Genomic DNA, 15,876 nt, shown 5'->3' on the forward strand with positions numbered 1-15,876 from the left:
GTTGCTGACTCTCTGACGGTACTTACCTAGCTCTTTGTCTTCCCAGGTTTGCTTGGCCTCCAGCAGGGCATCGTAGACCTGACGGCTAGGCTCAGTGCCGGAGAAGACATAGTAGCGAGCACGGACGCGCTTAAAGAAGTCCACGTGCGCATAGTAGGAGTTGCCGTTATGCGGCACATAGGTAAGATCCACATACACTGGTGCGGGCTTCTTAGCCTTGTTGGGTGACTCGCTACGCTTGCGCAGGTTCTTCTCATTGTTCAGTCGCGTCTTGGTTGCGACCAAGCGACGCTCCTTCTTGGGTGTGGTGCGAATATCGGCGCCTTCGACCGGCAATGGTGCCGGTGATGGGAGGCCGAGTGGTTTGCCCCATTCCTCAAGTCGATCCTTTGGCAGAGTGCCGGTAGTGCTGCTTGTGCTAGCTGTTGTTGTTGCTGTTGTTGTTGCTGCAGTTGTTGCTACAGTTGTTGCTGATGTTGCTGCAGTTGTTGCTGCAGCTGTTGCTGTTGACGGTGTGGCAGCTGTATGGCTGCTTTCAGTGCCAGTGGTGGTTGCAGTGCTTGCTGCTTGCTGGCTTCCACCAGCTGGACTTAGGGTGCCAAAACTAGCCAAGAGATTGTCGCCGCTGCGTACCTTGTGGACATCACTGAGGGGGAAACGTTGTCGCTCGGCAGTGCTGCTGACAATTTGCTCGACCTCCTCGGCCTTGGAAGGCGAGTAGGAATACTTGGCGGTCACGGAAGACATCACCTCGGCGCCGCGCGCCTGCACATGCTCCTCGAGTGCCTTCTGGAAGTCCTTGTCGGCCTCATCCAGGAATTTATGTCCGGCCCAGGTTTGGCTGGTGCTCTCCACACTCTCCGACGATTGACTGGCTGGCGGTGAGTCTGTGTAGGTCATCAGCACGGCACCTCGTATCGGTATGGGCTCTGTGCTGGGCTTGCCATCAAAACTATCGGGAAGTGCGCCATAGAACGAGGTTGCCATGGGATCAGCAGTGCGGGGCGGCAGAATAGCGCGCGCAGTGGAATGCTCTTCGCTGCCGTATTGAGGCGGTATATCATCCTGACTGTCCTCGCCATCCAGATCCGAGCGCTTGCTCACCCCAGAGCTGGAGCGCTGCAGATCATAGCTGGTGCTGCGTGGTGTGCCTGGCAAGTCATCATCGCTCATAGCGCCGGCCAGACGCTCATCATCACTGCCGGGGGTGCTGGAGCGATAAGTGCCACGCAGCACAGCCACCTCCTTGGGTAGCATTTGATCGCGCTCACGCTCGCTCTTCTCGCTCTCGCTGGTGGTGCGCGTTGTGGTTACCACGACCTTCTCGCTATCTGGCTCAGAGCTATCGGTTGTAGTAACTGTCTTTTGCTCGGTCACAATCTCCTTGCCATCCGCGGAGATAACCTTGGTGACTGTGGTTATGGTTGTCGTGATAATCTTTTCGGTGCTGCCGCTCAGCGCTGTGGTGCTCTCAATGCCACGCAGCTCGTGCAGTTCGGGCAGCAGCTCGCTGGAGTCGATTCCAATCTCGGCTAAATCGGGCTCCTCCACTGCACCTAGGGACCTAAGCTCGTCTTTGCTGACACGCGGGAACGGAGATGTTGGTTTGGGTGATGACTCTGGTGTCTCGGTGTGTGATTCACGCCCTAGCGGTGTTGGTATGGATTGACTTTCAGATGTTAAAGCACCAGGACTAGACTTACCACTAATATCTTTGGGCGACAGTGGGCCCGATGTTGATGCGACGCTGGCAGCGCTAGACTCACTCTTGGCACAGCCTGAGCTGGCCGCGGTGCTTGTGGTGCTCACTGGCTTTACACTGGGACTGACCGGTGCCGTTGGCGGCGTCTTGCGATCTGTGCCGTCCACTGCTTGCTCAGCCTGTGTTTGTGTGTGTAATAGTGTTATCGACTCTACTTTGGTTTTCGAGTCGGTTGATTTAGTTGTGGTAGTGGTGCTGCTGCTGCTCTGTTCAGAGGATTGCAGCAATGTGGTTGTCTTAGTGGTTGTGTCTGTGGAGGAAGTGGTTTTTGTCTCCTTGGATGCCTCATGTTCGTCCTCTTCTTTAGTCTCCTCTTCTTTGATCGCTTCAATCGTATCAAGCTCCTCGGAGGGCTTATAGATGCTGGTCATCATGATGGTGGCAATGGACTTGGAGCGACTTTCCTTTAGACCGGCATGTCTGTCATCGTCGCTATCCTCCTCAACATCGCTGTGGGTTTGTCGACCCTCGCTGGTCTGGCTAAGCATCGACTCACGCCGCGACTCATCTGTGCCGACAAACAACGGCTTCTGGGAGGTGATTTCACTGGAAATCATCTTTAGACAGTCATCAGCGGTTTTAGTAGCATTAGCGCTGAAGGTTTCCTTGGCAGAAACTATTTTCTCCGTTGCCAAAAATTCAGCTACCGTTTCCTTGAGACTGTCCTTTACTGATTCCTGAACACTTGTGCTTGTGATTTCCTTACTTGAGATTTGACTACTTGGCTTCTGGCTGCTCGTAGTTTGAATCTCGCTGACTATGGACTCGGATGAACACTCTTCGGACTGAATGAGTAGCTCCTCCAACTGGGATGTTGTCGTTTTTTCCGTTATCTTTGTAACATGTTCAGTATCTTCCTTAACGCTAGAGGTAACCAATTTGGTGATTTCCTTGTCGGTCAGCAGACTGGACAATGACTCGCGCCGTGAACTGTCCTCAGCCTTCATGCTGCTACATACGGATTCGCTGATAGATTCTTCTTTTAGGTGAGATTGACTTATAACAGTCTTTGATGTGCTTGTTGATTCGCTTGATTTTTCCTCCTTTTTGGTTTCGAGTGTCGCTATCAGTACTGAATCGCGTTGGGACTCTGAAGTCTGCTCATCCTTGGCACTGATATGACTGGCACTTGATGCTGGCCGCGAGGATTCATTCTCCTTCTCTTTCGATTCCGGGTGGGGGCTTTTCTTTGTCTCTGATGACTGTTCGCTGACGTGGCTGGCTGCGGATCCTGGACGCGTTGCATCTTTGCTTGCTGTAACCGATCCATCGCCTTTCACGCCGTCAGCAGCAGACATTTCTGACTCACGTCTGGAATGCGACTCTACACTGACAATTTCCTTCTCACTAACGTGGCTTACAATTGACTCGGGTCTGGAAATATCCTTAGATAGTGGTGGCGATTTTTCATGCTTTTGATCGAGTTCCTCTTTCAAACTAGCCACTGATTCGGGTCGTGATGCTTCTCTTGACAGAATTGTCGATTCTTCCAGCTTTTCTTCTTTTTGGCTTGTTATGGACTCCGTTTGGGATGTTAAAGACTCGATTGCTCCCAACTGGCTTGTTACGGACTCCGGCCTGGAAATATCCTTAGCTACTTCAATATCAGCCATTTTGGCAGCTCCTTCTCGGAGTTGAGCTTTTTCGGACTGCTCAATTTTGTCCTTCTCTTCAATTGAAATTGGCCCAGATTTTTGATCTGGTGATGACTTTTCAGACTCAATATCTACCTTCATCATTTTGATATCCAATATCTTTTCATCCAACGATAGGTCCCTTGTTGCACTTAATTTTCTCGAAAGAACCTCTGGTGTGATTGTTTTTAAATCATCTGTGGGCTCAGTTTCAGGTTCAGAAGTGGTTTTTAGTTTTTCTTCCAATTGCTTCTCATTGAATCCTGGTATAATGTCAGTAATATCTTTGTCGGATTTCAATACCTTGGCTACATCGGCGACTATCTTGGCAACTTCTTCTTCGCGTGGCGAGAGGGGACGCATTGGTTGCTCTGGTATAATGGCTCCCTTTTCGGTTGGTGGCGAGAATCTGTGCTCCTCATCCTCTTCCTTGATATCGTGCAAAATACTCTCGTCGCGTTCGCATATGGTTACTGTGAATTCGGGTGAGTCAACTGTGGTAATATGCGTTTCTCGAAGCTCTGAAAATCCACTCAAGTCTAAGTTACCCTTGGTAGTAGAATCTTCTGTCTCTTGTTCATCGGTTTTAGTTTCTGTTTTGGATCCCTCCAGAGACTCTGCTACTAGCTCCTTAGCACTTTCTAGTTTTTGACTCACTACATCAATTACAGTTTCTGCCTTTTTACTCAGCGTATCAGTTAGCGATTCCAGAGTACCTTTGCTCGAGCTGATTCCATCAGATTCAGGTTGGCTTGTTTGTTGAATGATATGTTCTTCAAAAGTCGTAAACGATTTAAAAATATTATCTGCCACATCGACTGGGCTGGACGCCGTTAGCACCGCTCCCACAGTGGCGTCTTCAGCAGGCTTTTCTATTTCCATCGCCCCCGATGTTGTGTGGGAAAACTCGCCTTCAGCAATATCAACTGGGCTGGACACTGTTGGATAGTTCGCATTCATTTCAGTAGATGTCAATATTAATGAAAGAGGTTCTTTTGATGCTTCATCTATTGGTGACGATGCTGTTTCAGCGACTGAAGTTGGACGGGAAGATTCCTTTGACTTCACACTTTCAGCCACTGATGCTGGACGCGATGGTTCCTTTGAGGTAAGCGGTAGAGACTTATCATCAACTTTTGTGCTCTCTGCAATAGATCCACTTCGGGAAGAAGTAGCAGACTTTTTGTCTTTGTCACTTTCTGGTTTTTCAACAGTCGATTCAGTAATATCGTCTGCCTTTGGACTTTCAGCTAAAGATTCGTGTACAGATTCAGGTCGTGATACTTCCTTGAAGCTCAATGCTGACTTATTATCCTTGGGAGATTCATCATCAAGCGGCTTAGATGTTGACACTGAGAAGTCACCCTCAGCAACATCAATAGGACTTGAGAGGGTTGGAAAGTCGCTCTTTGATTCCATAGCTAGGACGAATGTCTCTTTTTTTATACCATCCGATGGTATAAAATCTTTTGCCTCATCAATTGGTGAAGATGCTGTGTCACCAATCGAGACAGGAATTGACGTCTTTTGATCTGCCGACTTTGGTGCCAGGGAAGTTGCCACTGCGAAGTCACCCTCAGCAACATCAATAGGGCTCGAAAGTGTTGGATAGTCACCCTTCGAGTCCAAATTTAAGACTAAGGTATCTTTATTTACATTATCCGCGAGTACGAAGTCTTTAGCTTCATCTATCGGTGAAGAAGCAGTCTCGACAACTGAGTCTTGAGCAGAAAATTCTTTAGATAAACTTATTTCATGCTGTATACTTTCGGGACGTGAAATTTCTTTGGGCTCTTCATGATCAACACTATCTACTACCGAGCCCGGACGTGTGGGTTCCTTGGATACGGGAAGTGACTTGTCATCTTTCGTGCTTTCTATTTTGGTACTTTCTGCAACAGATTCACGCCGCGAAGGCTCTGTAGACTTATCATCTTTCATACTTTCAGGATCATCTTTCACACTTTCATCAGCTGAGCCAGGAGATTTGTCACCTTTAATTATACCTGCTTTTGTTATTTCATCTTTTAGATATTCAGACTTCTCATTTGCACCCTTCACACTGTCTAAAGCAGACTCAGGCCGAGATGATTCCTTGGAAGCAGGTAGAGACTTGTCATCTTTAACACTTTCAGGCTTTTTGCACTCAACAACGGATTCTCTTCTGGAAGGCACTGCGGATGTGTCGTCTTTTAGAGCCTCAGGTTGTTCCTGTTCAGCCTTTACACTTTCGTCTACGGATCCCGGTCGTGATGTCTCCTTTGAAACAGGAAGAGACTTGTCATCTTTCAAACTTTCGAGCTTAATGCTCTCTGCAATGGATTCTCTTCTTGAAGGCTCTCCAGACTTCTCGCCTTTAATACTACCAGGCTTCTCTTCATATTCTTTCAAACTCTCGGCGACAGAGCCCGGTCGTGATGGTTCTTTGGAGACAGGAAGCGATTTCTCGTCCTTCAAACTCTCTGGCTTACTGCTCTCTGTAACTGATTCTCTCCTGGAAGGTTCTCCAGACTTTTCATCCTTAACACTTTCTGGCTTCTCGTGCTCGTCTTTCACACTTTCAACAGCAGAGCCGGGTCGTGATGCTTCTTTGGAAACGGGCAGAGATTTGTCATCTTTCAAGCTGTCGGGCTTAACACTTTCCGCAACGGATTCTCTCCTGGAAGGTTCTACAGACTTTTCGTCTTTAACACTTTCTGGCTTATCGTGCTCGTCTTTCACACTTTCAACAGCAGAGCCAGGGCGGGAAGGTTCTTTGGAGACGGGCAGAGATTTGTCATCTTTCAAGCTGTCGGGCTTAACACTTTCCGCAACGGATTCTCTCCTGGAAGGTTCTACAGACTTTTCGTCTTTAACACTTTCTGGCTTATCGTGCTCGTCTTTCACACTTTCAACAGCAGAGCCAGGGCGGGAAGGTTCTTTGGAGACGGGCAGAGATTTGTCATCTTTCAAGCTGTCGGGCTTAACACTTTCCGCAACGGATTCTCTCCTGGAAGGTTCTACAGACTTTTCGTCTTTAATACTTTCTGGCTTATCGTGCTCGTCTTTCACACTTTCAACAGCAGAGCCAGGGCGGGAAGGTTCTTTGGAGACGGGCAGAGATTTGTCATCTTTCGAGCTGTCGAGTTTAACACTTTCCGCAACGGATTCTCGTCTCGAAGGTTCTCCAGACTTTTCGTCCTTAACGCTTTCTGGTTTCTCGTGCTCGTCTTTCACACTTTCAACAGCAGAGGCTGGGCGGGAAGGCTCTTTGGAGACAGGCAGCGATTTGTCGTCCTTCACACTCTCGGCCTTAGTACTCTCAGCAACGGATTCTCTTCTCGAAGGCCCTCCAGACTTTTCACCCTTAATGCTTTCTGGTTTCTCAAGATCATCTTTCACACTTTCAGCGACATCATCTTTGACGCTATCGGGTTTAGTACTCTCCGCAACGGATTCTCTCCTGGAAGGTTCTACAGACTTTTGGTCTTTAACACTTTCTGGCTTCTCATTCTCGTCTTTTACACTCTCAACAACAGAGGCTGGGCGCGAAGGTTCTTTGGAGACGGGCAGCGATATGTCGTCCTTCAAACTCACGGCCTTAGTACTCTCAGCAACGGATTCTCTTCTCGAAGGCTCTCCAGACTTTTCACCCTTAACGCTTTCTGGTTTCTCGTGCTCGTCTTTCACACTTTCAACAGCAGAGCCAGGGCGGGAAGGTTCTTTGGAGACGGGAAGAGACTTTTCATCTTTCGAACTGTCGGGTTTAATACTTTCCGCAACGGATTCTCTCCTGGAAGGTTCTACAGACTTTTCGTCTTTAACACTTTCTGGCTTATCGTGCTCGTCTTTCACACTTTCAACAGCAGAGCCAGGGCGGGAAGGTTCTTTGGAGACGGGCAGAGACTTTTCATCTTTCGAACTGTCGGGTTTAATACTTTCCGCAACGCATTCTCTCCTGGAAGGTTCTCCAGACCTATCGCCCTTAACACTTTCTGGTTTCTCATGCTCGTCCTTTACACTCTCAACAACAGAGGCTGGGCGCGAAGGTTCTTTGGAGACGGGCAGCGATATGTCGTCCTTCAAACTCACGGCCTTAGTACTCTCAGCAACGGATTCTCTTCTCGAAGGCTCTCCAGACTTTTCACCCTTAATGCTTTCTGGTTTCTCAAGCTCATCTTTCACACTTTCAACGACAGACTCAGGTCTTGATGGCTCTTTAGAGGTAGGAAGGGACTTGCCATCTTTGAGGCTATCGGGTTTAGTACTCTCCGCAACGAATTCTCTCCTGGAGGGCTCTGCAGACTTCTCGTCCTTAGCACTTTCTGCCTTCTCATGCTCATCTTTCACACTTTCAGCGACAGACTCAGGTCTTGATGGCTCTTTGGAGGCAAGATGTGACTTGTCATCTTTGAGGCTATCGGATCTATCGCTCTTAACACTTTCTGGTTTCTCATGCTCGTCTTTCACACTCTCAACAGCAGAGCCAGGGCGGGAAGGTTCTTTAGAGACAGGCGGCGATTTATCATCTTTCAAACTCTCGGGTTTTACACTTTCCGCAACGGATTCTCGTCTCGAAGGTTCTCCAGATTTATCGTCCTTAACACTTTCTGGTTTCTCGTGCTCGTCTTTCACACTTTCGGTGACAGAGTGAGGTCTTGATGGCTCTTTAGAGGTAGGAAGGGACTTGTCATCTTTGAGGCTATCGGGTTTAGTACTCTCCGCAACGGATTCTCTCCTGGAGGGCTCTGCAGACTTCTCGTCCTTAGCACTTTCTGCCTTCTCATGCTCATCTTTCACACTTTCAGCGACAGACTCAGGTCTTGATGGCTCTTTGGAGGCAGGAAGGGACTTGTCATCTTTGAGGCTATCGGGTTTAGTACTCTCAGCAACGGACTCTTTTCTTGAAGGCTCTCCAGACTTTTCATCCTTAATGCTTTCTGGTTTTTCATGCTCGTCTTTCATACTTTCAATAACAGAGCCAGGGCGGGAAGGTTCTTTAGAGACAGGCAGCGATTTGTCATCTTTCAAGCTCTCGGGTTTTACACTTTCCACAGCAGATTCTCTTCTGGAAGGCTCTCCAGACTTCTCGTCCTTAACGCTTTCTGGTTTCTCATGCTCATCTCTCACACTTTCAGCGACAGACTCAGGTCTTGATGGCTCTTTGGAGGCTGGAAGGGACTTGCCATCTTTCAAGCTGTCGGGTTTAGTACTCTCCGCAACGGATTCTCTCCTGGAAGGTTCTCCAGACTTTTCGCCTTTAACACTTTCTGGCTTCTCGTGCTCTTCTTTCACACTTTCAACAGCAGAGCCAGGGCGAGAAGGTTCTTTGGAGACGGGTAGAGACTTTTCATCTTTCAAACTGTCGGGTTTAATACTTTCCGCAACGGACTCTCTCCTGGAAGGTTCTCCAGACTTTTCGTCCTTAACGCTTTCTGGTTTCTCGTGCTCGTCTTTCACACTTTCAACAGCAGAGGCTGGTCGGGAAGGTTCTTTGGAGAAGGGCAGCGATTTGTCGTCCTTCACACTCTCGGCCTTCGTACTCTCAGCAACGGACTCTCTTCTTGAAGGTTCTCCAGACTTTTCATCCCTAACGCTTTCTGGTTTCTCATGCTCATCTTTCACACTTTCAGCGACAGACTCAGGTCTTGATGGCTCTTTGGAGGCAGGAAGTGACTTGTCATCTTTGAGGCTATCGGGTTTAGTACTCTCCGCAACGGATTCTCTCCTGGAGGGCTCTGCAGACTTCTCGTCCTTAGCACTTTCTGCCTTCTCATGCTCATCTTTCACACTTTCAGCGACAGACTCAGGTCTTGATGGCTCTTTGGAGGCAGGAAGTGACTTGTCATCTTTGAGGCTATCGGGTTTAGTACTCTCCGCAACGGATTCTCTCCTGGAGGGCTCTGCAGACTTCTCGTCTTTAGCACTTTCTGCCTTCTCATGATCATCTTTCACACTTTCTACCACAGAGCCCGGCCGTGATGGTTCCTTGGAGACTGGCAGAGATTTGTCATCTTTCAAGCTGTCGGGCTTAATACTTTCCGCAACGGATTCTCTTCTGGAGGGCTCTCCAGACTTCTCAGCCGTAGCACTTTCTGGCTTCTCGTGCTCGTCTTTCACACTTTCAGCAACAGAACTTGGGCGGGAAGGTTCTTTAGAGACAGGTATAGACTTCTCATCTTTCAAGCTGTCGGGTTTTACACTTTCTGCAGCAGATTCTCTCCTGGAAGGCTCTCCAGACTTTTCGTCTCTAACAATTTCTGGTTTCTCATGCTCATCTTTCACACTTTCAGCGACAGACTCAGGTCTTGATTGCTCTTTGGAGGCAGGAAGTGACTTGTCATCTTTGAGGCTATCGGGTTTAGTACTCTCCGCAACTGATTCTCTCCTGGAGGGCTCTGCAGACTTCTCGTCCTTAGCACTTTCTGCCTTCTCATGCTCATCTTTCACACTTTCAGCAACAGAACTTGGGCGGGAAGGTTCTTTAGAGACAGGTATAGACTTTTCATCTTTCAAGCTGTCGGGTTTTACACTTTCCGCAGCAGATTCTCTCCTGGAAGGCTCTCCAGACTTTTCGTCCCTAACGCTTTCTGGTTTCTCATGCTCGTCTTTCACACTCTCAACAACAGAGCTTGGGCGGGAAGGTTCTTTGGAGACGGGCAGCGACTTGTCGTCCTTCAAACTCTCGGGCTTAGTACTCTCCGCAATGGATTCTCGTCTTGAAGGTTCTCCAGATTTATCGTCCTTAACACTTTCTGGTTTCTCGTGCTCGTCTTTCACACTTTCGGTGACAGAGTGAGGTCTTGATGGCTCTTTGGAGGTATGAAGGGATTTGTCATCTTTCAAGCTTTCGGGCTTAGTACTCTCCGCAACGGATTCTCTCCTGGAAGGCTCTCCAGACTTCTCGTCCTTCAAACTCTCTGCCTTCTTAGTCTCTGCAACGGATTCTCGTCTCGAAGGCTCTTCGGACTTTTCATCCTTAACACTTTCTGGTTTCTCATGATCGTCTTTTACGCTTTCGACGACAGACTCAGGTCTTGATGGCTCCTTGGAGGCAGGAAGTGACTTGTCATCTTTGAGGCTATCGGGTTTAGTACTCTCCGCAACGGATTCTCGTCTCGAAGGCTCTCCAGATTTATCATCTTTAACAATTTCAGGTTTCTCATGCTCATCTTTTACACTCTCAACAACAGAGCTTGGGCGAGAAGGTTCTTTGGAGACAGGCAGCGATTTATCGTCCTTCAAACTCTCGGGCTTAATACTCTCCGCAATGGATTCTCGTCTTGAAGGCTCTCCAGATTTATCGTCCTTAACACTTTCTGGTTTCTCGTGCTCGTCTTTCACACTTTCGGTGACGGAGTGAGGTCTTGATGGCTCTTTGGAGGCATGAAGGGATTCGTCATCTTTCAAGCTTTCGGGCTTAGTACTCTCCGCAACGGATTCTCTCCTGGAAGGCTCTCCAGACTTCTCGTCCTTCAAACTCTCTGCCTTCTTAGTCTCCGCAACGGATTCTCGTCTCGAAGGCTCTTCGGACTTTTCATCCTTAACACTTTCTGGTTTCTCATGATCGTCTTTTACGCTTTCGACGACAGACTCAGGTCTTGATGGCTCCTTGGAGGCAGGAAGTGACTTGTCATCTTTGAGGCTATCGGGTTTAGTACTCTCCGCAACGGATTCTCGTCTCGAAGGCTCTCCAGATTTATCATCTTTAACAATTTCAGGTTTCTCATGCTCATCTTTTACACTCTCAACAACAGAGCTTGGGCGAGAAGGTTCTTTGGAGACAGGCAGTGATTTATCGTCCTTCAAACTCTCGGGCTTAATACTCTCCGCAATGGATTCTCGTCTTGAAGGCTCTCCAGATTTATCGTCCTTAACACTTTCTGGTTTCTCGTGCTCGTCTTTCACACTTTCGGTGACGGAGTGAGGTCTTGATGGCTCTTTGGAGGCATGAAGGGATTCGTCATCTTTCAAGCTTTCGGGCTTAGTACTCTCCGCAACGGATTCTCTCCTGGAAGGCTCTCCAGACTTCTCGTCCTTCAAACTCTCTGCCTTCTTAGTCTCCGCAACGGATTCTCGTCTCGAAGGCTCTTCGGACTTTTCATCCTTAACACTTTCTGGTTTCTCGTGCTCGTCTTTCACACTTTCAGCGACAGACTCAGGTCTTGATGGTTCTTTGGAGGCAGGAAGTGACTTGTCATCTTTGAGGCTATCGGGTTTAGTACTCTCCGCAACGGATTCTCTCCTGGAGGGCTCTGCAGACTTCTCGTCCTTAGCACTTTCTGCCTTCTCATGCTCATCTTTTACACTTTCAGCGACAGACTCAGGTCTTGATGGCTCTTTGGAGGCGGGAAGTGACTTGCCATCTTTGAGGCTATCGGGTTTAGTACTCTCCGCAACGGATTCTCGTCTCGAAGGCTCTCCAGATTTATCATCTTTAACAATTTCAGGTTTCTCATGCTCATCTTTTACACTCTCAACAACAGAGCTTGGGCGAGAAGGTTCTTTGGAGACAGGCAGCGATTTGTCGTCCTTCAAACTCTCGGGCTTAATACTCTCCGCAATGGATTCTCGTCTTGAAGGCTCTCCAGATTTATCGTCCTTAACAATTTCAGGCTTTTCGTGCTCTTCTTTCACACTTTCAACAGCAGAGCCAGGGCGGGAAGTTTCTTTGGAGACGGGTAGAGACTTTTCATCTTTCAAACTGTCGGGTTTAATACTTTCCGCAACGGACTCTCTCCTGGAAGGCTCTCCAGACTTTTCAACCTTAACGCTTTCTGGCTTCTCATGCTCACCCTTCACACTTTCGGCTACTGATTCAGGTCTTGATGCTTCCGTAGAGGCTGGTAAAGACTTGTCGCCTTTTAAGTTTTCTGGCTTCGTACTTTCTTGAATGGATTCGCGACGGGACTGCTCTGTAGAAATTACTTCATATTTTGAGATCTCTAGTTTCCCTAAGTCTTTTAGAGGAGAAATCTCTTCATCTTGTAAATTCTTTTGCTGGCTAAGTTCTATTGCTGCCTTAGTTATTTGCATTTCAGCTTGTTTGATAGTTGGTGACACTCCAGTTGCTTCTTTCTTTTGGTCACCTATGCTGGATTGTTCATGGACTTCCTTCCTCGTTATTTGCACGTCATGGAGTTCCTTCTTCGATATTTTCACTTCAACCTCAATGGCTTCTTCAATTGTTGCAGGGCTTTCTAGAGATACGGTGTCTTCACGGTCCTTTACTTTTGTCGGTACAGCTGTAGGTTGGATAGGATGTGCTGGCAATTCATCTTCGGAAGTTATATCGCTAGTTTCTTTTTCATCTGGTGTACTGGCAAGCTTCTTGTCGATTTTTTCGCCTGGTTGCTCCTGCGCTATCACCACGTTGTCCTTGTCAGGAACTGTTTCACTAATAATATCGGTTTTCTGAATTATGGGGACCGCAGTTTTTCCGTCAAATTCTACCTTAGTAGGGTCCTCTGTCTTCGCAATAATCTCAGGCTCAGGAATATGTTCGGCTTCCTCTTCCACATCAATATCTTTGACAACTTTTTCATCTTCGGTTTCTTTTTCTTCTTTGGCTGTTTCTTCTTTATGTGAAATACTCTTGGATCCTGCTTCATGTGTGTCTTTCTCATATAGCCCAAGGTCAGCTTCCTCATGTACGGGCAAGTCTGCCACCTCATCAGGTGTTTTTATAACATCTCGCATTAGATTCTGCTGTGCCTCAAAAGTCATTTTCTTGGGTAAGACTCTCTCTGCAGAATCCATACCAGCGGCAAGCGGCTCAGTAGCAACCACTATTTTAGTTTCGGTTGGCGTGATAATGGAGGCCGCGGTCGTTGCTGCGACAGGCACTGCAACGGTAGCCACAACAATCGATTCGATTTCCTTGGTTTCTTCTTTAACATATTTCTCCTCAATGACCAAGTCTTCCTTAATCTTGTCCAATGGAATGCGTTCATCTTCGGGTAGGGTAGGAGCTGTGGTAGCTCCGGATTCGATTGTAGCTGAGAATTTTTCCTCTGGAAGACTTTCTTGCAAGTTAATGGGCGGCAGCTCAGGAGCTTCAATCAGCTCGTCCTTAGTATCAGAAGTTTTCTTGGCGCTGCTGAGCTTGTCGTCAGGAGTAGGGGAAGAGAATTCTTCTTCAGCATGCTTAGCCTGGGGCAGTTCTTCAGTGCGAGACTTGACAATGTCCTTGGCAGTGGATATGATCTCTTGAACCTCAGCCTTGATTTCCGTTTTCTCAGGGCTGTGTAACTGTTCGTGCGGCTCATGCCTGGCTGCTTCACTACTCTCCAGACGAGCCTTACGCTCCTCGGCTTCAGCCTTTGCGATGGCGGCTTCGATTTCCTCCTCTGCACTTTTCTTACGCTTCTTTTCTGACTCCTGCGAGTCACGCTGATGCTTTTGAATTTCTTCCTCCTTAGTCATGCTGCTCTCCTGCTCTTGCTCAATAATTGAGTCCTCTGTATACTGCTCTACCTCTTCCTTTTCAATAATTAAATATTCCTCCTCTTCCTCGGCCTCCGTTGTGCTGTCCTGCTTCGCCATCTCACGCAGCTCCGCTTTGATCAAGTGTTGCCGTTTCATCTCGTCGCGACTGAAAACTGCCTCAATTTCTCGCACAACTTCCTGTTCCTCTTTGAGGTCATCCAATTCCCGTTGCTTTTCAGCATCTAGCTCTTGTGAGGCACTTAGATCTAACATCTTTTTGGCTGCTGTCGCCTCATCTGCGGACGGTGTGGACACCAAGCTGGAGTCTGTGGTACCACCCTTATCCAGTCGTGACTTCTTCAAATCAGGTTTTGGCTTAGCTGACTTAATGGGACTGCCAGGGGCCGGAGCTCGCTTGGATGGAGAGACCCCTCGTGGCCTCCGGGAGATGGGCTTGCGCTGCGCTGCTTGCGTCGTTGCTTGCTGCGTTGTCTTCGTCTCCGCCACAGACCTTTTCTCCATGGTGCCAACAGTGCGACGTGTGCTGGCTGTGCTCTGCCGAGCCGCGGTCGCCTGTTGCTTGGACTCAAGCACCTTGCGGTTGTTGGCCTCCTTGGCGCTCTTGGCAGGTGTGCTGCTGGGACTCGACTTGGTGGTGCGTGTCATTACCTTAGGCTTGACATCGCGCGTAGCTGGCGCTCGGCTTACAGCTGGCGTGGCAGTAGGCGAGCTCTTTTTGTCCTCACGCTTCACCAGCTTGCGGTCCATAGACTTTGGCGGCTTGCTGTCAATTCTAGAGCGTACAACTGGCTTGACTTCCGCTCGAGGCTTGTCCGGCTTGCCCTTGGCGGCCTTTGCTGTCTTGCTGCTAGCTTCTGTGGCGGTTGCATCGACTGCGTCCTTGACAGGCGCAGCTGCCGGCTGTGGCTTGACAATCAACACTTCCACCTTTTTCTCCTCATCAGTGTCCTTGTTGTCCTCGTGCTCAGCTGGCTCCGTGGAGGGAACGGAAGGCTCTGGCGCGCCCTCGTCACCGGTGTCGATAGCGAGCTCCGGTTCAGGCTCAGCGTCTGGCTCATCCGTGTCTATGGAGTCCGCCTTAGCACTCAAAAGCGGCGTGGGTCGTTCCACTTGATCGCCAGGTGTTTCCAAAGCAGTTGCAGCTGCAGCGGTTGCTGCGGCAGCTGCTGCTGCTGCCGCTGCTGCTGCTGCTGCTGCTTCCTTAGCTTCCTTTGCCTTGTTATCCTGCTGCACAGCCACGGCTGCTATGGCAGTTGGGCCAAATTTACTGGGCTTGTAGCTAGCGCTGGGTGGCGTGCCTTCAATAGCTGATTTGAGTGTCTTTCTGGTACTTGTCACTGTCTGTATAGCTGGGGCTATTGACTTGGCCGTGCAAGTGGAGTGCTTCATGAACTCGAGATGCTTGAGCTTCTCCAGACCCTCCTGGATCTTAAAGTCGGGTGTGCTGCCCGGGAAGAGGATACGCGTAATGGTATCATCCGGGTTAGCCGGCTGCCAGACAAGCAGCGCGCAAATGGATACCAAATTCTGCAGGGGGAAGTTAAACTCCTTGGTGTCGCGCGCGGTGAAGAGGCGCTGATCCCCGGAATTCCATTTTTGTAGAAACTCTTTGACCTCTTTGGAGTCCCGTGAGGGACTTATCACATACATATCCAGGGTGCCGTGACCAACCTTGTGGTAGAGATTTATAGGCTCTTGATTGCGATAGCAGCACTGCGGCTTGAGGTCAAGCGACTTGAGATCGTTGACCAAGGCGTGACCGCGCTCAAAGAGATCGATCAGCAGTGGATTGCGGTCCTTGTCGCCATCAGGACTGGGCAGTCCACCCTTCCGATCGGGAACATTGCCAAAGAAATGCCCAATCTGTGGATAGACATGAGAGTCCCGCTTGCGTGACACCACAGCCCCAAGTCCCTGCACATTGCTGTTGTTCAGGCGCGTCATCAGCACCGCGTCCAGCCGGTCCAAATGCCGTGCAAAGTCCCAGAAGCAGGCCTTTCGATTGAAGCCGCCATCAACTGCGAAATCACAGAAATTACTCAGGAATCTTTT

General features: G+C 48.9%; 1 protein-coding gene across 5 annotated transcripts in view; it reads right to left on the reverse strand.

Moving 5' to 3' along the window:
* futsch (microtubule-associated protein futsch) overlaps window positions 1-15,876 on the reverse strand; it is a 70,805-nt gene that overhangs the window by 4,036 nt on the left and 50,893 nt on the right. For 4 of the 5 annotated variants that reach the window (XM_089474674.1, XM_089474675.1, XM_089474673.1 and 1 more), the window contains exon 7: window positions 27-15,842. In XM_089474674.1, the coding sequence (XP_089330800.1) occupies window positions 27-15,842 (15,816 nt within the window). The remainder of the gene's footprint in view (window positions 1-26; window positions 15,843-15,876) is intronic. The other variant, XM_089474676.1, reaches the window with a different exon arrangement.

The sequence above is a fragment of the Drosophila arizonae genome, chromosome X, assembly GCF_054131065.1.
Source record: "Drosophila arizonae isolate 15081-1271.41 chromosome X, UAZ_ARI_1.0, whole genome shotgun sequence".
Taxonomy (NCBI): domain Eukaryota; kingdom Metazoa; phylum Arthropoda; class Insecta; order Diptera; family Drosophilidae; genus Drosophila; species Drosophila arizonae.